Source organism: Anguilla anguilla, chromosome 13, assembly GCF_013347855.1.
Source record: "Anguilla anguilla isolate fAngAng1 chromosome 13, fAngAng1.pri, whole genome shotgun sequence".
Classification (NCBI taxonomy): Eukaryota; Metazoa; Chordata; class Actinopteri; order Anguilliformes; family Anguillidae; genus Anguilla; species Anguilla anguilla.
The window spans coordinates 10917945-10944976 of record NC_049213.1 but is presented as its reverse complement, the minus strand read 5'-3'; the positions used below and the strand labels follow the sequence as shown (position 1 = coordinate 10944976).

General features: G+C 40.4%; 3 protein-coding genes across 7 annotated transcripts in view; all 3 read right to left on the bottom strand.

Moving 5' to 3' along the window:
• Positions 1–1867: 1867 nt before the first annotated feature.
• On the bottom strand, positions 1868–4293 carry LOC118210503 (odorant receptor 131-2-like). Of its 3 annotated transcripts, none has more exons than XM_035386717.1 (3): positions 4158–4293; positions 3699–3959; positions 1868–3482 (listed from the first exon to the last, which is right to left on the bottom strand). In XM_035386717.1, exon 3 carries the CDS (start codon positions 3472–3474, stop codon positions 2497–2499), a length of 978 nt encoding a protein of 325 aa, XP_035242608.1. In that variant the 5' UTR covers positions 3475–3482; positions 3699–3959; positions 4158–4293; the 3' UTR covers positions 1868–2496. The 3 variants fall into 3 exon arrangements, with proteins under 3 accessions (XP_035242608.1, XP_035242609.1, XP_035242607.1); XM_035386718.1 differs by having other exon boundaries at positions 3699–3757; XM_035386716.1 differs by lacking the exon at positions 4158–4293 and having other exon boundaries at positions 3699–4042.
• A 4225-nt stretch (positions 4294–8518) lies between these two features.
• LOC118210502 (odorant receptor 131-2-like) lies at positions 8519–10858 on the bottom strand. The gene is made up of 2 exons (XM_035386715.1): positions 10818–10858; positions 8519–10304 (listed from the first exon to the last, which is right to left on the bottom strand). Exons 1-2 carry the CDS (start codon positions 10833–10835, stop codon positions 9294–9296), a joined length of 1029 nt encoding a protein of 342 aa, XP_035242606.1. The 5' UTR covers positions 10836–10858; the 3' UTR covers positions 8519–9293.
• Positions 10859–15823: 4965 nt separating this feature from the next.
• Positions 15824–27032, bottom strand: part of matn4 (matrilin 4) — a 16526-nt gene continuing 5317 nt past the window's right edge. For all 3 annotated transcript variants that reach the window (XM_035386713.1, XM_035386712.1, XM_035386714.1), the window contains 9 exons: positions 26557–26679; positions 25307–25429; positions 24963–25085; positions 23553–23675; positions 22419–22541; positions 21662–22075; positions 21197–21349; positions 20209–20313; positions 15824–17774 (listed from right to left, as the gene is read on the bottom strand). In XM_035386713.1, the coding sequence (XP_035242604.1) occupies positions 17716–17774; positions 20209–20313; positions 21197–21349; positions 21662–22075; positions 22419–22541; positions 23553–23675; positions 24963–25085; positions 25307–25429; positions 26557–26679 (1346 nt within the window). In that variant the 3' untranslated portion in view covers positions 15824–17715. The remainder of the gene's footprint in view (positions 17775–20208; positions 20314–21196; positions 21350–21661; positions 22076–22418; positions 22542–23552; positions 23676–24962; positions 25086–25306; positions 25430–26556; positions 26680–27032) is intronic.

Below are 27032 nucleotides of genomic sequence, written 5' to 3'. Positions count from 1 at the left end.
TGCGAGGTAATACAAAAGCGTTGTGAGGGAACACAAAAGTAGCTCACAAAATTAAAAAACAAAAATATTTTTTTCCTCCAGTCCAGTTTTTTTTTTTGAGTCCAGTCCAGGTTTTTTTTCCCTCCAGGCCAGTTTTTTTTTTTTTGGTGCAGTCCAGGTTTTTTTCCCCCTCCAGTCCAGTTTTTTTTTTTTGTCCAGTCCAGGTTTTTTTTCCCCTCCAGTCCGGTTTTTTTTCTGTCCAGTCCAGGTTTTTTTTTCTTCCAGGCCAGTTTTTTTTTCCTCCAGACCGGTTTTTTTTTTTGGTCCAGTCCAGGTTTTTTTTTTTTTTGCGGTCTAGTCCAGGTTTTTTTTTCGTCCAGGCCAGTTTTTTTTGGTCCAGTCCAGGTTTTTTTTCCCTCCAGTCCAGTTTTTTTTTTTTGGTTTAGTCCAGGTTTTTTTTCCCTCCAGGCCAGGTTTAAAAAAATTTTTTTTTTTACCTCGCAACAAGTTATTTTCTCAGTAAAGGGACACCTCGGCCTTTTAACAGTTCTAAAATCAATGTCCAGCATTCTAAAACAGTTTAAGAGGAGGCACCACCATCAAAAGCGATCATTTTGGTTCCATATGCCAATTTTGATATTTTTTGATATTTCGCTTCTATAACTTCTATAGTTTCATAAAATTAACAAACTAAAGGTAAATAATCATTATAAATAGTTAATTAATCGTTATAAATAGTTAATTTGAATGATAATATAACACCATCGTCAAGTACATGACCTTATGATAGGATCTTTTATGATTAAATGCCTCTGCGGTTTTAAAACTGACCTGGTTGAATCATATATCGTTAAAAAGCTTGTTTGTTGGAGCGTACTGCTAGAATGACCACATGTGGCTATTTCCTTTGCTGTCACTGTGAGGATGGACAAAAGACAAGCAGAACTCTTCGATTTCATTGGCTACCAGCGTTTAAACATCCCTTTTACAGCCATTTTCTCAAAACTGTATATTGCCCAGAGGGTATTCAATTTATCTCAACTTTAACAATAGATACAGCTAGGCTACATATTTTACATACTGCTTCTTAAATGTTATAGCTGGGGTGTGTCAGAGGCTTTTCTTGATATGTTTTGTCATTTCATTTTATGTGGCATTTTATCTGTAAAAATAGGTCAAAAACGTTTTTTCAGCATGTACATATTGTTTTTGGAATAATTAATAAAAAAAATATATATTTTGAGAGACAATATAGAGAGAGATCAAAAGTACAGTATGAGGATATGGAAATATATTTAATTATTAATTATATGCCAATATTAAATCAATTTGATGCTTTGAAGGCACAACAATTGCATTGCCAATGAATATTAGGTTAGAAAATACAACATTTGCCTGATTTAACGTGACTTCATGGTATAAACCACACCCACTTCCGGTCTTCGATCCGAATACAGATACACACAGACAATTTTGTTGGTTGAACAGATACAGATACAGATAATGACGTCTCTGCATACTCCTAGCCAGCGCACCCTGTATTCAGGTACATAAGATAGAAGCATATGTTTTAAAACATGGCCTTAAACTCTCAGACAGACGGAAAACAAAGATGGTCAGAGTTTATGTAACTTATCATCACATTTTAAATGGCAACTCTACATAATATACTGTTCATGTATATCGCTGATTGCTTACATACCCTTACAGACTAAACAAGACCAATGTGTTTAAAATGTAAGGAAAAAACATTTTTCAAAAGTGTGTATGCATAATACACAAATATGTATTCTTCAACTTTCAAATATTTATCTAATATTTATTAATTACTTTACATCATTATGTACAAATATTTTTTATCTAATTCATCTACATATTAATTCTGCCTGATAAACATGTGAAAAAACTGCAGAATTTTGAAATCATTCAGAATAGCACATGTATTTTCAGAAAATGAAATAAGGAAATCAGTCAAGATCCTCCATTTCATACAGTAGGCCTATTTTGCAAATATTGCTGTTTTTCATGAAGTTGTTTAAGGCAGTAACTGCCTATCAACAGACAAATGGGGGAGAGAGTTTACATTCAAAATGAACGTTGTCCTGGAGATTTTTACAGTAGCCACTATAGAAGCTGGTAAGGATCACCCAACATATTACTTTTCAATGAATTGTGTCCAATATTGTATCATTTCTGTGTTCTCTTGCCCACTTCATAGAAGATAAGCTAAATAACAACAACAAAATTTATAGCATACAGTAGTCCACAATATATTTCCTCTTGATTGTTTTTTTTTTTCTATAACAAATGCTTTTATTCAAATAGCACCCCAGTAATGCAATTAAATCAAAAGCATTCAATTGAAAAGAAACCAGATAGTAATGCATGAGCCTTATTTAACCGCAGAGCATATCAGCATAACACAATCATCACAGTTATCAGGACTGTTATGAAACGTAGGTAAAACTCACCATCTGTCACTGCTTTAAGGGTCAAGCACACCACAGCACGCTAATGCTAGTGTCCCATTTCATCCTCGTTAGTTGGTTTAACTTTATACAAACCGCAGACAAAGTATCTTTTTAGGTATTTACGGAACCGGGTGTCTCTGACGCCGTAGATGATGGGGCTGAGGAAGCGAGGGAGGATGTAGACGATCAGGTAGGTGGAGTAGCGGATGTCCAGGAGCTGCGCGGGGAAGAGGGTGCTGAGGACGGCCTCTACGCTGGGGTAGATGTAGGAGAGCACGCACATGAGGAGCTGGATCCCGTGCAGGAAGATGGTGTTCCTGGCCTTCTGGGCGGAGCTCCGCTCCGAGGACAGGGCCCGGGCCGCGAACAGCACCCGCAGGTAGGTGTACACCAGGGTGAGGAACACCACCAAAAAATACACGCAGTCCAGAGCCTTCATCTTATCGGACAGGGTCGGGGCTCTGAACACGTTCTTCCTGAGGCAGAAGACGGAGGTGTAGAAGAAGCCTATGGACTCCGTGGCCAGGGTGAAGAAGAGGTCGCTGGTCTCCGTGACCAGGCACAGGAACCAGGTGAGGCCGATGAGGACGTAGGTGCGCTGCGCCGTGCAGATCTGGGCGTGCCGCAGCGGGTTGCACACGGCGATGTAGCGCTCGATGGCCATGCAGGCCAGGATGAGCGGCGAGTTCCTGGTGGTGAAAATGGCCACCAGCATGAAGAAGCAGCAGAAGGACACATTGATGAAGTAGAAGATGTAGCTGAGGACGAAGAGCATGATGGTGACGGTCAGCTGAATGGCATCGTTGATGACCATGTGGATGAAGAGGATGTAGCGCGGGTCCTCGTAGAACACCTGGTTTTTGAAGAAGGTGACCACGACACTCACGTTAATGTAGCTGAGGATGAACCAGACGAGCACCACAGTTAGGTTTTTCATAAAGGCTTTGGTGTACGTGTCCCTGACCAGAACCGCTGTCGAATAGTTCTTGTACGACGTTTCAAAGGGGCTTGCCGTGGAGTTCATGGCTTCGTCTTGAAAAGCAAAATGGAAGACATTTAAAAAGTTTCTGAATGAAACATGAGTCAGTTGATTCTTTTGCTGTAATAAGCAGTGAATACAAATGCATACAGTCGTTATTTCTGACTTAATATATATCTTAATTTATTTTGCATAGAAAAAATATGCACAAATGATGCATATGGAGTCACTTGCAATGTTTGATATAAAACTGAATTGTAGACACTTACCTTTTCAAGATATAATTCAAAATAATCTTTTTTTTGTTCACAGCTTTGGATTTATAGGGCTAAAATACAAATGTAAATGAAATCACTTCAGTTTTTCTAACTTAATGAGAAGTGGAATTTGTGAGCCCACAGATAGAGTTCTCTTCAGCAGTCCCGTTTCAAATGTGGTGAAAGGAAAATTGCCCTTTGTACCTTTCCCTTAAGCATATTGGATGCTATGAGGATCAGCTTCAAGGATACATTACTGATTAGTTTGAGAATCTGAGACAGATGTTGAAAACATATACAGAAAAAACATGAAAATATATCAACAGGAAATTATTCTATATGCATATAAAGTAATCAATGATGTACAGAATAATTACTGATTAATAATATTTTAAATTAATGATTAATAAAACATAAATCATAGCAACATAATATTTACATAAAATTTGGCTCAGTGATGACCTATCATACTTAGCATAGAATTGCCTTAAAAGGGAAATTCTTCAGTCCAAGTGAATGCGTCAGTGAAGAGCTGAAAGAGAAACCAAATCGGGTATCAGGCTGTTCACAGCCTCTCCATGGTTATGCATGCACTGCAGGAAGTGATCACTTCTTTCCAGCTGAACCGTTTAGCAACATTTGGTGAAAATGATCTCTTTATATATGCATGTGATTTCAATGATGTCACTCACAAATGGCAAAATAAATAAACAAACAGATGAAGAAGTGTAATTGATGTCCAGGGATTGTTCAGGTGAAATGTCAGAAATCCCAGGACAGCCGGTCTCTGAAAGCAACCACATCACTGGATCTGTGTCCGACTCTGACATTAAACTGAATATCGCACAAAGTTGCACCAATCAGGTGTCTCAAACTCCATTTTTGGAGGGCCACAGTCTCCACTGGTTTTTGTAATTTCCTTTCTGTCAGCAGCTACGTTAGGCCTTGGAAACAAGGTGCATTGACTCTTTACCCAACCGATTACTTTACTTAAGCACTTCCTGTAAGTGCAGGAACGCATCAAATGCAAGCAGTCACGGAGGGGAGATTCCGGTTTTGATGGAGATGTCTGCAAATGGTCAAGCAGCTGGCCAAAATCCCAACCTTTTCAGTGCTTTGCCCCACCACTGTGGTTGGAAGTGTGAATGCACCTGCTCATTTATCTCTGTCCATCTCAGGAATGTGTCACACTAAGCATGCTTGTGACCAATGACATTTTCATTTTGTTGGATTTGGTCCCAAAACCATTTGGTGTCAGACCAAGCTCCAACCAATGAGTCTCATCATTAATTATGTTGGTGCAAAATCTGTGCAATAATCATTGTGTCTGTTTATGCCTATACACTTTGCACATGTTTATACTCCTGATCCATTTCAATAAGAATATGAATAAGACATTTTATTTATATAGCATATTTCAAACATTGTATTCAAAGTTCTTCACAAAAGAAGTATTAAAGAAAAATACCATAAATATACACATGTGTATAGTGCTCTTCTCACATGGAGCACAAAGTGCTTTAAAAGGATAGTAACATTTTTAAAAAGCCAGTTTAACCTATTCTGCAAGGAAAACCCATTACAACCAACTTAATTGTTAGAGTACTCTAGTGGATCCTGTGAACATTCATGCGGTTACTACTTAGTCTGGGATAGCATCAAACAATAGGCTACCTTTATTTACTTTTATTTAACAATTCCTGTGCAAATAATTGCATCTTTATTGCTACTTGCCATTGCTTATACAAAGAAGCATTATCGCACAAATACTGTCTGCAATGTCTGCACTGTGTCTGCGGTTCTTTCCAATGAAAGCACCATGTGACAGTGTGGAAACACTGCTGTCAATCGTTGGGGCTGTGCTAATTCCCTATGATCAGCAATTCTGAAAAGGTACATTTACAGTGAAGGGGTTGACCTAACATTTTTGGAAGGGCATTCCACAGGGCATTCCACAGGCGGCAAAAACTGTGCTCTTTATTCTTTGAATGTGACTTACTGCAGGTGTGTAAATGTGACTGCAGCTGTGTAAATGTGACTTACTGCAGATGTGTAAATGTGACTTACTGTAGCTGTGTAAATGTGACTTACTGTAGATGTGTAAATGTGACTGCAGCTGTGTAAATGTGACTTACTGCAGCTGTGTAAATGTGACTACTGTAGGTGTGTAAATGTGACTTACTGCAGCTGTGTAAATGTGACTTACTGTAGGTGTGTAAGTGTGACTTACTGCAGCTGTGTTAATGTGACTTACTGCAGCTGTGTAAATGTGACTTACTGTAGATGTGTAAATGTGACTTACTGCAGCTGTGTAAATCTGACTTACTGTAGATGTGTAAATGTGACTTAACGTAGATGTGTAAATGTGACTTACTGCAGCTGTGTAAATCTGACTTACTGTAGATGTGTAAATGTGACTTACTGCAGCTGTGTAAATCTGACTTACTGTAGATGTGTAAATGTGACTTACTGCAGCTGTGTAAATCTGACTTACTGTAGATGTGTAAATGTGACTTAACGTAGATGTGTGCAGAAAGCTGCCTCTCTGATGGCCCTTACAGAGACCGGAGGGGTTGTGGTCATCAGTGCCACTAGGTGCTGTGGAGCTACTGGCCAAATGCTGCCTATACAGGCTGCAGAAGTATTTTATATTCATTAGATTACATTACATTACAGCCATTTATACAGCTGGATATACACTGAAGTATAATATGCTTTCGGTTACAAGCCCAGTTCTTTACCCACTGTGCTACACTGCCGCCCCTATGTTCAGCTGTAGCCAAGACCAGTGACCAGTGCTCACGTTAAAATGTTCAGTATTAGTTCTCCTGTTGCTGTCAGGGTCAAAAATAATCCCGTCCCAAGTTTAACAGCAGTGAAAATCAGCTCTTCATCGACACATTCATTTGGACTGAAGAATTTTCCTTTTAAGGCAATTCTGTGCTCAGTATGATAGGTCATCACTGAGCCAGATTTTATGTAAATATTATGTTGCTATGATTTATGTCACTTACAAATTTCTTTCAGTGTAAAATTTGATTACTTTTCTCGGAGTGACCCGATCATTAGAAAATATTAAACAATGCTCTTTTTTAATCTTTATATAAGTGGTACACTATTCAGTTACAAAGATTGTCTTATGAGACTTTTTAACCCTGCAGTTATGAAATCAGAAGTCTTAATTATGGGCCACATCTGTCACAGCAAAAAAAAAAAAACAATTATTATGATGTGTTTTGTTGTAAAAATGAGAGGTGTAGACAGAAGAAATACAGTCCCTCTGGACTGTGAAGTAGGAAAGCAGTTATTCACTGATTTATTAGCCTAATGGGTGACAGGTTCTACATGAAAAATATTGATTTAGGGTTTACAATTCAAGAGGCTTTATCACAGGGGGTCCAGCAAAGGTGGGTCATTTCTGACTCTGTGGACTCCGGGTGCATGCAAACTATGGAGACAACATGAGGGTGAAATAAACTTCCAGAGTATATATGGTCCCTGTTGGACTTGTTTACTCAGTTAAAGTTAAATTAACGCTGGACATTTTATTGTGTAAGGAACTCGGGATTGGAATGAAGGGTTATCTGTGTCATTTTTATTTAGAGAAACGAGCATTAAAATAGCCCAAGAGGAAGTTAACATGAATGGTGTGTCTGTGCCCTGCGATAGATTGACGGGTATTTTATCTTATCTCACATCAGAGTGCTAACCTGCTCAGGCTCATGATTCCATTGGGTTAAGAACCTGACCAGTGAAAATAGGGTCAGGGTAAGGAAAAGGACTGGGGTGAAACATTGGACTGTGTTGACTTTTCCCCATAGGATGGAAAATTCTGAAAGACCCCAGGAAGTTGCAGAGGTGCTGACATGACCTCTGTACTACTATGGGTCTTGGAATTAAGGTGCTTGTGCCTTTACATGCAGTTGTGTTGGTGTCATATTGGTGTCTTATTTTGTATTTCAGCATTATTACATAATTTATACTTTTACTACAGTAAAAATGAGATATGATTTAGCATCATGTAATTATCAACATTAGTTACACAGTTTGCTGGTATATTTTAAAATGTAATTCACATTTGATATCCATTGAGAAAAAAGAATAGAAGCTATGCATGAAATGTTTCAAGAATTTTAGGGGACATGCCTGTTAGATCTGCCTTAAATGAGCAAATTTCAAGTTATTTTTATTTTTGTAAAGTTTATTTTCTGAGAGCTCTACAAAAAAGGAATATTAACAAATGACATAACATCCTCTGGTTACTTAATATAAAATGATGAAGGATTTACATACTTTACATTATTATGAGTACATTATTGAGAAAATAATGCAAGGAGAAAAAAACAAAAACAAAAAAATTGACAATGCAATTGTTCCACTTATCATTTCCTCAATCAATTTTTTTTTTTTGAATTGACCAAGTTTTCAAAATACTGCTTTCTGATAATATATATATATATATATATATATATATATATATATATCAGAAAGCAGTATTTTTTACCTTGATTTAAAACCAAAATTAAATATAAATTGTGGATATTTGATCTTTTCTTTTGATTATAATTACAGAGTAACTTGCCAGTATGACACCACACATATTAAAATTAAATTGATTTCAATAACACCTGGACAATAGAGTAATGCACTAATGTATCTTCATTACTAGTGATTAATTTTCAGAGATCAGAGTCATTAATACACTTAATGACCTGGACCCCTGGCATAAGGGGCCATTTATTATATATATATATATATATATATATATATATATATATATATATACACAAAAACAGCTGTAGATGCATTTAAATAAATTCATTATTTGAAAGAGTTGACATTTATTTGGAGGCTAAGTTGGTGCTAAACAAAAAGTAGCTTAGTTGAGGCAATGCCTTTTAACCACAAGGAATTACTGATACTGCATTTTCCTTAGAAAAAAGTAGCCTACATTTTTATTTAAATAAATGGCCCCTTATGCCAGGGGTCCAGGTCATTAAGTGTATTAATGACTCTGATCTCTGAAAATTAATCACTAGTAATGAAGATACATTAGTCCATTACTCTATTGTCCAGGTGTTATTGAAATCAATTTAATTTTAATATGTGTGGTGTCCTACTGGCAAGTTACTCTGTAATTATAATCAAAAGAAAAGATCAAATATTCACAATTTTTATTTAATTTTGGTTTTAAATCAAGGTTTAAAAAAATCAAGGTTTTAAATTTTATTTAAATCAAGACAGAGCTGAGCATTTTGTGTTTCTGGTTTACATTCCTATTTGTTTGTGACACACACTTTTGCTTTTATTTTATTGCCATTATATTACACTTGCCGTGTATCTGTTCGGGAAGTTTTAGGTATAACCACTCCATATTTTTCTGTGAAGCCCCCACAAGTGGATAATTTCCTCAGTTTTCCCCAACCTTTCACAGAAGGTGAAAGCAATACGAGGTAAAATAAGAACAGAATATACCCAAGCCTGCAGGAGACCATTGTTTTGTCTGAGGATTTCTCATCCTGCTTGAAAATATCCACACCAGCTATCTGCACCAGCAATGAAAAGAAACAAAGGTCAAAACGAGGCATGATATTCCTGCAGTCTGATCTAAAGCGATGGGTTTACTTTTGGAGAAGTGCTACACTTAAGAGTGGTCACCTGTTTGCTGAGGAATGTTACCTTCACATTGCACAACAAGTAAATCTTCAAATACTTCCGAAAGGATTGGTCTCTGAGACCGTACAAGATGGGACTGAGAAATCTGGGCAAAATGTGAATGAGGAGATAGCTGGCGAATCGCAGATCCTGCATAGTCCTGGGAGGAACGTACTTGACCGCGGCCTGTAGAGGCGGCCCTAGGTAGGTGAACATGCACACGAGGAGCTGGGCGCCGTGAAGGAGGATGGTGTTGTGTGCCTTCTTGGCATCCGCGCTCACGGCCTTGGCGGCGAACAGGATCTTAAAGTAAGAGAAGACCAAGATGAACCAGACCAAGGACAGGCAGAGGGCATGGGAGACGTCCCTCTTCATCTTCATGAAGTCGTGGTAGAACACCGTGTCCCGACCGCAGTAGGTGGCGGACAGGAAGAACTCCTTAGGCTCTGTCGCCAGGAGCACAAACAGGTCGGGCAGGATGGAGATGGCCGCCATGGTCCAGATGATGCCAATGAGGATGTAGGTCCTGCTCACGGTGCAGATCTGGGAGTGATGCAGCGGGTTGCAGATGGAGATGTAGCGCTCGATGGCCATGCCAGCCAGGTTCACGGGGGTGTTCAACGTGGTGAAGATGGCGATCATCAGGAGGAAGCAGCAGAACGAGACATTGATTTGGGATGAGATGTAGCTAATCACATGCAGCAAAGCGGCCAAGGTCAACTGGATCATGTCATTGAGGACCAGATGAATGAAGAGGATGTAACGTGGGTTCTCTCTGAAGAACTCGTGCCTGAAGAATATGTGGACCAAGGTGCCATTGATGTAGTTGATGATGATGCAGAGTATCACCACAATCACGTTCTTTATCACAATGGTCTGAAATACACCCTCCGTCATGGAGTAGGACATGTTCTGTTGCATGCCATTGTCTGCCGAGATGTTCATGGTTAGAGTTCCAGAATCCTGTGGAACAACAGACAGGTACAAATGTGGCCGTTCTTTCACATATGTTTTCACATCTGTTTTTATCTGTCTGTAAAATAACCATGTAGCGCTGCACTGAAATAAATAAATAAATAAATAAATAATTAAATGTTGGACTTCCATAACCCATTTTCAGTATGGTCAACATGTTCCATGTACTTGAGTTGAGTGGCATCAATGTTGCATTGATTGAGTTAAACCAACTATGTTTGAACTAAATGATGAATTTTAGTCCAACATTTCATTAATTTGAGAGCATTATGAACAGTATTAACCTATTGATTGACAGTCAGACCACAGTCTATGAGAATTCTTTGCTCTGTTTGTGTGTGTATGTGTTTGTTGGAAAGGTATGGTTCAGTGCTTAAATACACTATGATACATACACTGTGATACACTAATTTGTTTTAAAGACCTGTCAACCTGTAGTACTTCATAAAAATATCCTTAAGAGCGGATCTATTGTTCGTAAAAATTAAAGTCATAACTCACCTCTGTTGATTTCACCATAAAGAAGGAGAAATGAGCCTTACTAAAGCAGGAAAACAAATTTAAATGGTTTGAATTAGTCATTTTATGTAATTATATAGGCCAGAAAGCAACTGGGGATCAATTAGGCTAATGCAGAAAAGGGAAGCCCACTGTGTGTACACAAATGTGCACTGTTAGGTTCTAAAAATATCAAAGAACTCTGGAGAACTCTGCACACCAGTTTCTGTACGTTCATATGGCATGTCCGTCTACAAACTGAAAAGACATTTGCAATAACCCCTTTTTGAAAATATATTGCAGTATGCATTTCAAGAAAAGTTCTTGAGCATTCAAAACAATGCTGGCTGCATGCTTAGACGAGAAAACAACTGCAGTGCATGGATATTTATGTGATAGTGACAGTGCATACACAGAAGTATAGGAGTGAAACAGTGATCATGCAGTGCAGCCCAATATTTGGACAGTGACACATTTTTAGTTGTTTTGGCTCTGTACTCAAGAATATTTAATTTGAAATGAAACTATGAATATGATATTAAAGCGCAGACTGTCAGCTTTAATTTGAGGATATTTGCATCAATATCTGGTGATATGTGTAGGAACTGCAGCCCTTTTTATGCATAGCCCCTTCATTTCAGGAGACAAAAAGTAATTGGACAGTTGGCTGCTCACCTGTTTCTTGGCCAGATTTGTGTCTTTCATCATTAATTCTGGCACAAGAAAGCTAACAAGAGGTGTGCAAGTTGATTCTAGGTGCCGATTGCACTTGGAGTCTGTTGCTGTTGTTTCTCAACATATAGGACCAAAGAAGTGCCAATGCCAGTAAAGAAGGCCACCGTGAGGTGGAAAAATCTGAATAGCCCAGAGCAAAGGAAGATCTCTTCCTTATTTCATGTATTCCTCCAAGACAAAATTGATTTACATTCAACACCGATGCAAGATTTTGTCTATTTTCTAATACTTCCCAAATTCTTATCTCACACAAGCAAACAACAGAAACTCTTAGAATATTCTCATTTTGCTCTCACTTCATTGCTTTTTTATTTGTCTGAAATGATGAGATAATGGCAAAATTAGTCTCAAATTGACCATGATTTCCCAGGGAAGAAAAAAAAGACCTGAAAAGAGACCCTGGGCTTTATTTTCTGGCAAGCACATGGTGTGTTGCGAGCTGTCGCACTGGTGAAATAGTATTTTTGCCATATATTGTTTTGAAGCGCCAGAGCTGTTTGTTAATTTTGTGGCTCACTGTGTGCCAGACAGCCATTGCTGAGGGTGCGTCAGTCAGTATCTCAATATTGCATGGCGCAGTACAATTTTGGCAGCTCCTCAGAATTTTTGGGGTCAGTGAAATCTGTCATTTCTGCCATTCGCCACCTGCCTGCCCAGACCACACCTGAAGCATATGGCGCATCGTCCAGTGAATTGCTCATTTCGGGGGTTTACTGTCCAATGGACACATGTTTCACAGTCTATTCAAATGACAATCAGCGGTTTTTGTGGATCATATGCTGTCCAATTTGACCATATATCCCAGAATCAAGGAAAGTGCATACTTTACATTGATAGTTAATTGTTTTTAAAAAATAATTTTAGTTCCTGTATTTGTTTCTGTTTTTAATAGTTTAGGACTGTTCTTATACTGCATCGTGGTCATGTATTGAATTATTTTTCTTACACCTATCTGATGATTAATGCAATATTTTGCACATCAACAAAAAATGTAGAAAGTATTAGCATTTGAGTGAAACAAGTAATAATCATTACAAATTCTTGTATGTATTGGTTCGTATCAACATAATTGAGCAGCCTCTTACTGGTCAAAATTTAAAAATCAGCTTGAACTTGTATTACAAAGAAAAAAGCTATTTTTTGGTATGTATACTTTATTTCAGATTACTGATGGTCACTGAATGTCATCACTCACTCAGAATTGTAACAATTTTCACTCTTTACTGAATTACTTACTGAAGTAATGCGATCAAAAGCTCTGAAATCACTACAAAGAGCATACAGTTGTCTGCTACAATAAATCACATGAGTTTGAGGTGATCACAAACGGTTTGTGTACAGTTTAAACAAATGTTAACATTGATGTTACAAGTGCAAAGTATGTGTGAGACCGTTTTAATAGAGGTGACAAAAAGTAACTGCATACATCATTAATGTCAGCAGTATTTACGAGACAAAACACTGCCGGTTCTAAGCACACTATGCATGGACGTTTAAACCAGCAAGACATTAGGAAGGTCATGTTTTGAGCCAAAAATAACATGTGGGATTGGATGAGTTGTGGTTTTCTTATGTTTAAAATACTCTTATTTTGTCGATGTAATTCAGGTCAGTACGGACAAGTGACCTTTTTCAGCCAATCTTGATTTACTGAAGGTTTTACTTTTTGGACAGTTTTTTGGACAGTTGCTAATTGTGTGAGGTGGAAACCAGGTTTTACCTCTTCTATACCCTTATATGTGCTCTATTTACATTTGATATGTAGATTTGACAGCCATGCCACGTTGGGATAGACTTGCTATTTCGTTTCTTAGCAATGTCTCTGAGTAAATAATCAAAGTCAATCCCATGCTGATTTTGAACCAGGCGATAAATAATCGAAATAAGCATTTTTAAAACATGAATAAAAAACCACCACTCATTCAATCCCGCTCACTTTGGTTGAGCCATGCCATTGTTGTGAATTAATGATGGACTTGTGCTTTATCATTTTTCTTTGATCGAGTCATTTAAATTTTTTGAGCGGGATTGCTGGCATTGTATGATCTCCTCTGGTTTTATTTCATTTAATGAAACTTCAAGATTCTGTTATTATTTTTTGGTTCAAGCATAGAGCATTTAAGCTATTTAGCTACCGGTTTAATGGGAAATTTAAACTGACCCATAATATACATTTAGGCAATGTTCTAATTCTGATGGAAGAAAATTCAACCAGGTTAAAGAAATCTATTTTATTCATGAGATTCGTTCAAACTTAATTTTTGAAAAAAAGTGACAACCCAACACTGCACCTCCTGCAAAAGAACATCTGAGAAATATCTGATTAGTATATCATTGTCCTCCTCTTCCACTGTAGCTGTAGACTACAGGAATTTGCAGCGCGCCCTGCACAATGCCAATGTTTGGCCATTTTCAGGGTTCCCAACAGAAGTAACCACAATAACTACAAACTCTCGGCCCTTAAAAACATTCATTTCTGTACCTCCTGACCAAAGAACTTCTTTGTACTGCATGATCACCACATATGCTTTAGGCCCACAATGAATACGTCTCCCCATTGGACAACATCAGCCAATAAAAACAACAAATACACAAAGAAATTGGACATATAGATAAGTTCACACTTTTTAAACAACCAAACTTTGCCGCTTGGGCGTCTGCTTCCCTTGTAGCTCGCCGGGTAGCGCATTTGCCTGTGGAACTTATTGGACGAGTGACAGACCCGGGTTAAAACCCCCACTTGGACTTAAACAAAATCCTCTAAGTTTGGGGCTTTATTGTGTGGACGTGTGCAGTAGTTTGTGAATTCTGTCTGCTCAAATGGGATCAGAAGGTACAGAAATGGATGAAAAGGGCCTAACTCTTAGTGCTGTATAGGTATGGGGTATACCGCCCCACCAAGCCAGATCTTTTTCTACTCTAGATCTTTAACTCTCTATAATGTCAAAATTTAATTTTAATAATAATAATAATAATAATAATAATTAGGGCAAAGATTTGTGTACCAACAAGACAATGACCCGAAGCACACAGCAAAAACTACAAAAGAATGGCATACGAACAAGGTCAGTATTTGGAATGACCCAGTGACCAAGCCAAATTTGCCTGGAGAAAAAGGAAAACATTCCAAAATGTCAATGCGCAAAGCCCAAACAGACATACTGACAAAAATGCATAGCTGCAAGTGCTGTCATAGTACTTTTGTAAATGAAACAAAATAACATGTTGAATTTATTGTGTTGGTGAATGGGAAACAACATTTCAATGTAGGAAAAGGTTTAGGTGTAATAGGACAAAATGTGAGTAAGTTCAATGGGTACGAGACCATTCTGAAGGTATTGCATCTATCATGATGTTTTTCATATAGGCCTAATAAAATTATTCACGGTTTAATATAGTCCACAATGCCAGCAGCATCCATTAACTGTACGTAGTTAAGATGTGCAGTGTGCCTGAACTACATTAGTCATATACAAAAATTAACCAGCAATGTAGATAACAGAAGCAAATGTACTTCATGATTCATTTTAAAATCTATATTTCTGGTGTTTACTGTTCAACTAAAGTATGTTGTGCAATGTACAACTTTTTCCAACTCATAAACCAAAAAAACAAAAAACCGAAAAAAGCACAAGCCACTCAATTCTACTTCCGTTTGTGAGATACACTTTGAAAGTTAAAATGTTTTCCCCGCTTGTTTTTTTCTGGCTTTGTTGTTGAGCGAGGTTGTTTTTGTTTTTTTTCCACAGGTGCGTGTCAGGCTAAGTTTGTCGCTCTCGCGAGGATCATTAAAGTCTCCTTACCAAGGCTTAGGGACCATCTGACATTTCACGCTGTCCGCCGAGCCCTGTCGGAGAGAGACGCCAAACTCTCCCTGCCCCCCCTCGGCCCCCGTTTTGGGACCGGCCACAAAGGTTAGGCGTGACGTGGCGCTTGTTTTGCAAAGCACGTTTTGGCATGCGAGGGGCTTATTAAACACACTAATGAAGTTTTTTCTCAGGAAAGCACATCTCATTAAAGGACACTGAGCACAAGAGGGACACCCGCACCGCCTCCGGCAGAACAGAGCGGCGAACATCGCCACGGAGACCCGCGCATTCCCCGTTTAAAAACATTAAACCTATCTGACGCAAGACGTAACTGCAGAACCGTTAAAGTTATTTTTAATCATTTGTCTGAGTCAGTGTGGACTTGCACGCTGCAGCCCTTTTCAGTTGTTGATTTTTCAAAACCGAGAACTGATGGAGAAGCTTCTGCCAAAATGAATAAACGCGTTTTTGGAAAATTGTGTTTATTGCATTCTGTGGTAGAATACAGCAAGTCCTCAAATTACAAAAAGGAGTATTAGAAAATATACAGAAGTACCAGTAACCAAATATAGGGGTACAGATTTTATTATCAATACTTTGGTGATTTTATAAAAGACTTAACAAAGATCTTTGATAAAGGCACTTGATTGTGTGCGTACAAAGTCCTAGGGCATTATATGCAACTTCAGCTGTAACACAAATGGGTGGAGAGTTTGTAAGTGTGGGGACATAGTAGAAGCAGCATAGATATGCTGTATAACACTCACTTCAAATACAAAACTGCATTGAATTTTACAAAGTCCTGAACAATAAACATGGCCTTGCTGGCTGGGCTTCAAACAATAGACCAATTCATAATCCTTCCAGACAGACAAAAAAATCTGTTTGCATTTGACAGGACATCAAATGATCTCAATACCTAATACTCAAGGCCCAGAGATACTTCTTGCTCCTTCATTTTCAATGGATACTAGTGTTAGACAACCCATCACTAAAAAGAACACAGACTGAACACCAGCTTACAAAATGCATATCCTCCAAATCACAAAAAAAACCCAGATCTTCTAAAAGATAATTTGTCACTTTACACAGGACAGATAGCAAACATTTTTACTCCAGAAATTTGACCAGTTTTACCAATTATTCTGGTGCTAATGTGCCTTTCTCTATGAGTGATACCACCTGTGTCTACCATTAAGTCACGTGGAATGCCCCAGACTTTAAGAAATTTAACAAGCCACCATTAGTCGCTGGCTGAAAAGGGAGAAACCACCAACAGACTCCTCAGGGTCATATAATAACTATAACTCTTTCCTGCCTCCTCCATCTAAATAGAGACTATTATTATGGATTTATACATCTGTGAGGGCAACATTAAGTGAGGGTAGGTTTATGCAGCCCATTAACTTGTGGTCTGCTGATAATATTTTAGATTGTGGAGCCGAAATGGTCTTACATTGGTTTGGAAATGAATCATTGTGCACACATTCTGATAGCAGAAACTCCTGATATGACTCCTTATTTTGGCCACAAAGTGAGTGTCAAACATGGGGTCAGAGCATTACTCACTTCAAATATGCACAATTCCAATTTTGCAAGAAAAATCAATGGCATGAAATTTACAAAAATTTGATCAACAGGGCACAGATCAGAAATCGTCTGATACAAGAATATATTTCCTGTTTATTCCAATCTGCTGAAGTTGAGAATTTACTGTCTCCGAGCTAAATAACAGTGGAATATTGTTCACATTTGGCTGTTACTCAGGTAATAAGTTACATTCTTCGTTGATGAAAGCAAAACATTCATTGCACTGAAATGAAATGGAACCTTAAATGAAGTTTGGGGAAGTAGTAAAATTTCAGAATGCCTCGAGAGATGTGAATCAGTGACGAGCTGACAGAAATGATTTAGTAAACAAGCTGCATCAGGGCAATGCTGATCTTTTCACAGATAACTTCCGTTGATACCGTTCCTTTGAAAATACGGCAGAAATATTCACGCCTCTCGCTTCATCTTTCTGATACATATAATAATTGTACATTATAAATACAAAAATAAAAAATGTATCAAATATGTCAGACTTTGATAGAAATAGAAGTCGCTGATGGGGAGATAAAGACTTTGCTTAGATGTTGCCTGCACAATCTGAGAGAAGGAAGCATAATTCCTATGGCTGTATATTAATTTCTGACAAGTGTAAATGGTGCTGCACGTCTACGTGCACTAATTTATCGCATGAAAATTGTTCTTTTTGGCCAATTACAGTACGTGAGAAATTCTACGGGAGTAGAATATTATTACTCTTTCTTTGTTTTCTAGCATGAGACGCGTTGAAAGACCCAGCAGTGACATCCTCACTTCCGAGACAGCAGCTGGTTCTCCAGGTCCTCCAGGCGGGCCGTCATCACCGACAGTGAAAGCTGTTAAGGAACTCTATGGTGAAATATGTCCACTTGTATAGTGCACAGCCACACTCAGGTTCAGAAAGTACAAGTCCTCCCCAGTATATTGTACCAATCACCTGGATTTGCTAATTGTCACAATTCTTCGTCCAGGAGGTAGGACTAATTAGTGAAATCAGTTGATGGGTAGAAGAAATGCATGGCAGGACTTTCTGACCCCTGGACTTTCCATCTATGGTCAGTCTGTACAAATGTAGAAATATTCAGTATTAATGGTATTTTGTTTTTTGAAATGCACCAGTGGACCATAGTTTCATTCAGCTACTGCATTGTGAAACAAAGTGAACTTTCAATTTAAAAAGAAACTACACTGGAGCAAGTTTGCCATGTGAACAGTCCATTCAATTCTGTTACGATGCCAGTATGTGGAACACAAGCTGTGTTGATGGTCTGTCAGTTAAACTCTAACAGTACTACCACTGTGCCCTTTTCTCCTTTTCTTGCTCCTGGCCTTTGAGAGAAAAATAAACAATTGGCCTATGAAACAAAATCACTTTCACAAGTTCCCCTTTTCTGGAATGTTCCTGCCGGACACATCTGTTTCTGGACTCTCGAAAACAAGGAAGCATTTTCCAAGCCGATGAGCGGGAGGAAAGGGGAGATTGGATGCCCTTTCAGACAGCTACTCAAGTCTCTGTTCCAAGAAACTGTAATTCCTTGTGATGAACAGAACAAACGCGCTCTTTATGCAAAGTATAACCCTCTTAGGCAGAGGTGGGCAACCAGAGCCATATCCGTTGCTGGTTTTCATGACAACTTCTGGCCTGAATTACTTAATGTGCTGTAACATTTACGCCACTTGACATTTTAACAACCCTGCGACCCTGACTAGGATAAGTGAGTGTAGATAATGGATGTATGGATGGATGGACATTTTAACTAAATTTCTTGATAAGCACATGAATGACAGCTGTTCTTGTGCCCCTATATAAAATGTTTTACTGTGATTTAATCTGAGTGAACCAGTGTTGGTATATACAACCAATCAACTCATTTAGCCAGGGCAATTGGTGGAAACAAAAACCTGCATACACATCGGCCCTCCAGGACCGGAGTTTCCCACCCTGCTTTTACTGGTGGTTGCGAAGGGCAACTACAGTGTAATTAAGACGTTTTTAAAAAAATATATAAAATGTAAGAATGAATATAAATACACACATTTATTTTTTTCTCCTCATTTTGGAGTCAATGGTTGTATCTTGTTGTCATATAACTGCGGTAACAAAAAGGTATGTTCTGGAATCACTGCAGTTGAAGAAAATCCAGGTTAAGTCCTCCCCAGAAATCTGTCCCAATCACCTGGATTTGCTCATTAGCGCAATTCTTCAGCCAGGGAGACAGAACTAGTCAAATCAACTGGCTGAGTTCATAGGTGGAAGGAACGCATGGCAGGACTTTCACTTTCTGACCCCTGGACTTTCCACCTGCAGTGCAGCTGGAGCATGTGCACTCTCATGCACTCACCCAGGAGCCAGCGGCTGCTTTACACACTAAAAGCAAGACAGCGTAACGTCAGGGTTTATGTAAATAGGAGGAAATGTATATGTCCCACATTAGACAGATCTGAACAGCTGAAGGATGATACAGAGGTAACTGAAGAAAACAAAGGTGAATTAAATAAATCCTACCCTTGCAGGACCAAGTCCGTTACTTCCTGGCACTGCACTCTCAGTGACCTATCCCAAGCTCAAACATAATCAGATGTTTGAAGAGACCATGAGCATTTTACGTATATCAACACAAAACAGGACACGTTATTACGTTAACTATGAGATGAAACGTTCAGCTTTGAATCAACTCTGAAAGGACAACTTGAAACAAGCTCATATTTTGTACTTGAGGGAAAAAAAGGTTTAAGTCTCATTACTAGACTAAAACACTTGTTAAGACAGACTTTTTTGTAGTGAACATTTTACTGTGTGGCATCTCTTTTCATAGCCCAGGAACCATGGCCAGCCTAAATCTATCCTATCCTGACCTTCTCCTTTTACTGTGCACTACTGCTCAGAGCTGGCTGGTGACCTGTGCCTGCCCGGAACATATTTCAGTGCTTGAAGACCATTGGCGGTTTACCAATACCAATACCAAATTCGGTGCATATTATGAATTATCTAAATGGTAAATGGACTGCATTTATATAGCGCTTTTATCCAAAGCGCTTTACAATTGATGCCTTGCATTCACCAGAGCAATTAGGGGTTAGGTGTCTTGCTCAGGGACACTTCAACATGCCCAGGGTGGGGGATCGAACCGGCAACCCTCCGACTGCCAGACAACCGCTCTTACCTCCTGAGCTATGTCTAGCATCTTTAAGTGAGACGTATGAGCATAAATAACTGCGCATTGCTGTGTGTGTGCGTGCGGCTTTGTCAGGGCAAAGGATATGTTTCTGCGTCAGGTTCTCCAAAGACGTCATGGTGGCCTGCTGGAACTCCACCACGCTCTCACAGGCGCAGGGGTCCTTCACCTCGATCTCCCCCTGGCTCTCCTCTGGGAAACGGCGACGCAGGCAGACACAGAGAGTCGGTCCTCAGGAGTAACCGGGTCGCCACAAAGCCCTGGCCTACTGAAGACACGCCCCTCTCCCCAGTGCTGTTGTTGGGCATCTTTCTTAAAATCGATTACCATTCTATGAACCCGGTCTAAAAATGAAACTACAGTAGCACCTTCATACACAGTAAAATATCCAGTGTTAATTCACAGAGTACAATGGGGACCATATGTGCACTGTAAAAGGGTCGATTTAACCATGAACGTTTCACTGTGGAGGTGTATATCCCTGGTGCTAAATTTGTAATTTCTTAAGGCAGGGGAGCAAAAATCCAGGCCTGCTTGCTGGGTTTGTTCGAGCCAGTTATCTCAGTTTTAGCTTTCTGAAAGCTCTGTAAACTGCACTGGTATCCTGAAGTTAAATCTTTAGGATACACTCGCGGTCTGCGGCTGTAGCTGGTGCTAATACAAATTTCAGATCAAAATAACGATTGAGCTAATTAAAGAATTAAGAGCAGAATTTGGCACAAAATCCTGAAATAGATCGGCCCTTGTTGTGCACCCCTGTCTTAACACAATGGAGAACATGAAAATAGTTTGAATCCATAAATATATTCAAACTCTTACATAAAAGCGTTCCTATACTTATCATTTAATAAAAATAAAGCAGTGAATAGCACATCTCATAATCCACCGTCGCATAGTTGATTCCAAGTATCCCTTGGAAACAGCACCATTACACCCCAGAGTAAGAGTGCCCATTTCCGGAACATGTCAGTTAACTAAACCTTTACTCTCACTCGCTCATTACTCCTGGCTGACTCTAGGTGGCGCCAGAGACTAAACTATGTTCCGGGGGTCTGAGTGGCACGAGCCCTGCTACCTGCACATATGTTGAGCTTCAGGTTCTCAGCGATCTGGTTGATGGCGGTGAAGTCGGTGGTGTAGAAGAAGTGCTTGTCCTCCGGCTCTGATGCAATCACCCGCAGCTCATCCTCCACGGCCTTCCCGACTCCCACTGCGTACATTGTGATACCTGCGGAGCGTGCACACACAGTACGGCCATTATTTCTTCATTTTTTACAGCCCCGAAGAACGGCAATCGACCTCAAAATATTCGCAAAAAAAATATGTTCCTCGAGCAGTACTTATGGACCATGGAAGGTACGCGCTTGTGACTAATCACACGCAATAGATGCATGATTTCACCCCCGTAAAAAAAATTCTGCTGACACGTTTGAATAATATAAGTATACACACAGGAAGGAAATGGTAAATGTGGGCATTAAACACCATGTGTGTGAGTGCAGGGGGGTAAATATGTGATATCTCAGGCACGGTTGGCCACCTGCATCCTTGGCTTTCTTCGCCCACTCCGTGATGTCATCCTGAGAGCGGCCGTCGGTGAACACCAGCCCGACCCGGGGGATGTTCCTCTTGGCGGGGCGGGCCCCCTCGGCCTCGGAGAAGCTGTTCTCCACCATGTGCTTGAGGGCCAGGCCGGTCATGGTGCCCTTCTCCATGTACTCCACCTTCAGCACGGCGCTCTTGATGTCCTCGGCGCTCTGGTACCGGCTGAGCGGGAACTCGGTCCGCACGCGGCTGGAGTACTGGACCAGGCCCACCCGGGTGCCGTGGGCGGACACGTCCAGGGAGTCCACCACCTGGTTCACGAACTGCTTCACCAGCTCGAAGTTCTGAGGCCGGACGCTCTTGGACCCGTCGATCAGCAGCACCAGGTCGATGTTGGCAGACCTGCAGGCTGGAACAACGGCACGTTCCTCATTGCAGAGCTGCAACAGTTCTGCGACACGTCTTACTTTAGTTTGGAAATACAAGATGTAGGCAGGTTGGGGTAACTATAAGATGTGGTATTTTAGGAACAGTGCAGGTAAATGTGCTGCAGCGAAAGCACAGGTAAAGTTAAGATGGTGAATATAGAGAAAGCACAGGTTAAACTAAAATGGTGTGTATAAGGAAAGCACAGGTTTTATTAAGATGGCATGTATATGGAAAGCACAGATTAAACTGAGATGATGTATATAAGGGAAGCACAGATTAAACTAAAATGGTGTGTATAAGGAAAGCACAGGTTAGGCACTTACTGCCACAGGTCTTGCCGTCCTCCTGCAGAAGCTGGCCTTCAGGACAGATGCAGTAGTAGGACCCGGGGGTGCTGACGCACTGATGGTCACAGCCGTGCTCCACTGTGTTACACAGGTTGATCGCTGGGGGGGGGGGGGGGCAAACAGCTGCTGCTCAGTCTGACTGTATGTCCTTTCAGTCAGGCTAGTTTATCATCTTAATATCATATTCAGTGAAATGGATTTAAACAAACCAGATGGAAGATGGATAAATGAATGGACCATGTAAATGTTATGTTTACCAGTGTAATTGTGCAATGGTTTAATATGGAATCTGCATCACACCGCAATTCATACTGTACTGATCACAGAGAACAACATTGGTCTTCCCAAGAGCTAGCATGTGGCTGACTGAGTCTAATCTTGCATCAGGCTGACTGTGCCTGTATGTGGCTGACTGTGTCTAATATTGTATGTTGCTGACTGTGCTTGTATGTGGCTGATTCTGCCTGAATTTGGCTGACTGTGCCTTAATGTGGCTGACTGTGTCTAATATTGCATGTTGCTGACTGTCTAAGCCTGAATTTGGCTGACTGTGCCTTAATGTGGCTGACTGTCTAAGCCTGTATTTGGCTGACTGTGTGTAAGCCTGAATTTGGCTGACTGTGCTTTTATGTGGCTGACTGTCTAATTCCTGCGTGCCGCTGACTGTGCGCATGGCTGTGGAATGTTTGTGAGTTGTCATAGCAGGTGGGACTGAGGAGGAGTCCAGCCTGTGTGGGGTGCAGAAAGCACACATTGGGACAAAGAGGGTGTTTGACCACCCTCTGGCGCTAAGCAGCTGCTGGACTCGTGGCTAAGCAGATACACTGCAGCGTATCCACTTTCAAAAGCAAGCAAAATAGGAACAGCCACACACCCAGAATATCCCGACAAAGACTCTCGTCAAAGCATTGTTTTGCCATTGTGTCTCCCCAAGGGTCCAGGGCCATTTTGTCTGTGCAGTTATTCCCATTTTGTCTGCGCAGTTATTCCCATTTTGTCTGCGCAGTTATTCCCATTTTGCTCTCAGAGACAGTGTCATTACGGGAACGGCTGCGCTCCCTGTGACCGGTCACTCTCTCTGTGGGAAAGCTCTCGCTCTCCAAAACTCACGCTGGCAGGTTTTCCCGTCCTCCTGGAGCGCGTGTCCCTCATTGCAGCGGCAGAAATAGCCGTTCAGCACGCCGACGCACTCGTGCTGGCAGCTGTGATTCCCGAACGAACAGTAGTTGATCACTGAAGGAAGAGAGCAGGTGAGGACAATCACCGAGCGGCGCAGAGCCGTTCTGAATGACGGGGCCGGCTAAGAGCTGTAATGGCTAACTGCGTTACTTTAGCATCAAAAGACTCAATCACAGGGTGCAGTACGTAATACTTTACGAATGTAAAATACTGAATTGGACAGATTGGACAAATTGATCTCGATATTTGATGAAATGTTTCATTTAGTTTAGTTAAATCATCCGAAGCTCGTATTGTGAAGCTTGGTCGCACCAAAATGGTGGTACCAGCTCATGACTGTTTACAGTAGATGAGTGAATTTACAGAGCAAATCAAAACCAACCAATCCCTAGGGCAAATAAAAACTGACCAATCACCAGGACAAATCAAGAAAGACCAATGGGCAAAATGCATGTTTGAGAAATATATACTGGATCTAAAATTGCATCCACGGATTAGCTTTTGCAAAGCGTGCGAAGCACAAGTAATCAAAACCAATACTACAAGAAAGGATTATTACAGTATTAACAAATATTTGTGTTTTATTTTTTACAATTTATATTTGTTAATCACTTAAAAAATAATGCCTTTTTGCTTTTTGATTACTTACAATGGATAAAAGCCTTTGTTTATTAAATACAATGCTTCAAATAACCATAATCTGGATTTAAAAATAGCTAATCCATCTTCAAAGCTAAAGTTAGCAACAGCTTTTCCTATACATTTTAAATTGCATGTGTCACATGATCTAATACTACTTGTTGCACCAAATGTGGTTGCCAACGTATACAAAGTTGCATGTTCGAAATGAACAAGAATAAAGCCCTGTGTTCTATTTGTTGCAGGTCAACAAAAGTCCTTTTTTTGTGAAACAACAGAGATCCATGATGTGTAATTTGCAGGACAGAGTCAAATAGCTCAACTCTGGAATGCCTGGGGTCATCTCCCAGGGTGACGGGGGTCACATCTGGGACCTTCTCCTTTACAGGGAGATAAAAAGGCATTGTCCTTGGAAAGGCGCGATGGCCAGCCTGAACCGTGGGGTTACAGACATCATAGGCTCTGAGGTGCAGCCTTGCTTTATGGAGTTTTTTAATGCTTAAATTTCAGTGCATTGTCTCCCCTCTCAAAGGATGTGCCAGCCATTGAGATGACTGGTGTCTGCGTGCGTGTGTGTGTGTGTGTGGATGTATGAGAGAGAGAGAGAGAGAGAGAGAGAGAAAGCGTGTGTGTGTGTGTGTGAGAGAGAGAGAGAGAGAGAGATAAAAGGTGTGTGTGTGTGTGTGAGTACTTCTCACTAACTTGTGCAGGTCTTCTTGTCCTTGTTGAGTGAGTACCCGGCGTTGCAGTTGCACGTGAAGGAGCCGGGGGAGCTGATACAGATTTGCTCACAGTCATGTTTCCCCTCTGCACACAGGTCAATCACTGCCAGAGAGGGAGATGAACATGTGTGTGGGTTTAGTTATGTGTACATGAGACACTGTTTCTGTGTGTGAGTGCATGTGCAGGAAGAGTTGGTAGATGAGAGTGAGTGCGTGTTTGTGTGTGTGCACATATGTGAGTGTGAGTGTGTGTGTGTGTGCGCACATATGTGAGTGTGTGCACGTGTGTGTGTGTATGTGCGCCCACGGTGTGCTGTGTCTAACCTGTGCAGGTCTTCTTGTCCTCGTTGAGAGTGTACCCCTCGTTGCAGTCGCATGTGTAGGAGCCGGGGGAGCTGATACAGATTTGCTCACAGTCATGTTTCCCCTCTGCACACAGGTCAATCACTGCCAGAGAGAGAGAGAGAGAGAGGCCATGGGCATATCTATTAAACGCACCCCACGCAACAGCATTGCATCACATTTACATCATATTGGAAAGGGTTTTTTTGATATGATTTGTGCAGTTGGCTCTGGCTCTTTCAGAATATTCATCATTACACTTTTCCCATTCAGTTAATCTATTAAAATCACCCCACGCAACAGCATTGCCTCACATTTACATCATATTGGAAAGGGTTTTTTTGAATAAAATTTGTGCAGTTGGCTTTCAGAATATTCATCATTACACTTTATCCATTCAGTTACAAGCAATCAGTATGGGAGCCATTTCAGGTCACTTTAAAACAGCTGGAAGAAGGTTACACTGTGAGAAATAGCTGTAAAGAAATGCATTTTCTTTACATTAATGTGTGTGTGCGTTTCAACATAGAATGAATTATCCAAAGCCATGAATGCTTTGAGGCCATCCCCCACAGAGACAGGCAGTCTCCAAGTGCTTGATCATAGCAAATGAGAAATACATGGTCCGGGACAGAATGGCAGTGTAGCATGCAGTTCATGGAGTTTGTTTTGTAACCAGGAGATTGCACGATGAAACCACGGGTAGGAAACTACAGCTGTGAACATAGCACTTAGCTTTTATTACAGTACGTCTGTAAAAGTCCATCTGTACCTGGGTTAAGATGCCTGCTAGACAGTGCATTTTTTCAGTTATTACAGAATTGACTGTGTAGATCCAGAAAAAATAAATACACACACGCACACTCACACGCACACATGCAGACACACACACACACACACACACACATACTGTATATATGCAAAAAGGTCTGATTGTTTTATTCCGAGTAGTATTCCTTAATGCTTTCCGATTAATTTCTTGCTGCTTATGGTTACTTACAATGGATAAAATTTAGCTGAAGTATTGCAAATTACTATATCATACAAAAAATTGCTTTTCCCATTTATGTCGCCAAGCAGCTTTTCCAATACATTAGAAATGGCGTGTATATCACAGCTCATGCTCTATCGAAGCTGTGTGTGTGTGAATTAAACACGTATCTTCTTGCTCTTTTTGATTATTCAGTCACAGATCACTCGTCGAAGGATCACTAGGTGTGAATGCAGCCCACCTGCGCAGGTTTTGCCGTCATCGTTGAGCCGGTACCCTGGGAGGCATTCACAGTGGAAGGAGCCAGGAGAGCTCTCGCAGATGTGCTCACAGCCGTGGTCAGACTCCAGACACAGGTCCATCCCTGCAGACACAGCAAGCTCAGAACAACTGTACCACCGGACTCCTATGTTTCTACACAAGTCTTCAGAACTTAAAAACAAAAAGACAAGACGTCATAATGGGAATTATAGGCCAGTTAGTCTAACATGCTCAGTAGTGAATAAATGCAGAACAATAATTTGTCCACTGTTTGTGGATAGTAAGTCTGTATAAATCTACCAAAACCAATCCTGAGCAGAACCAAAGTTTATGCTTTGGTGGGTGTCCTGAAATGTCACTGAAATAATAACAACTGATATAAAAACTACAGTTTGTGATGAACTCAGACATCAGCGTGAAGTGTGGAGGCTAATAGGGCTAATGGGTCCGTGACAT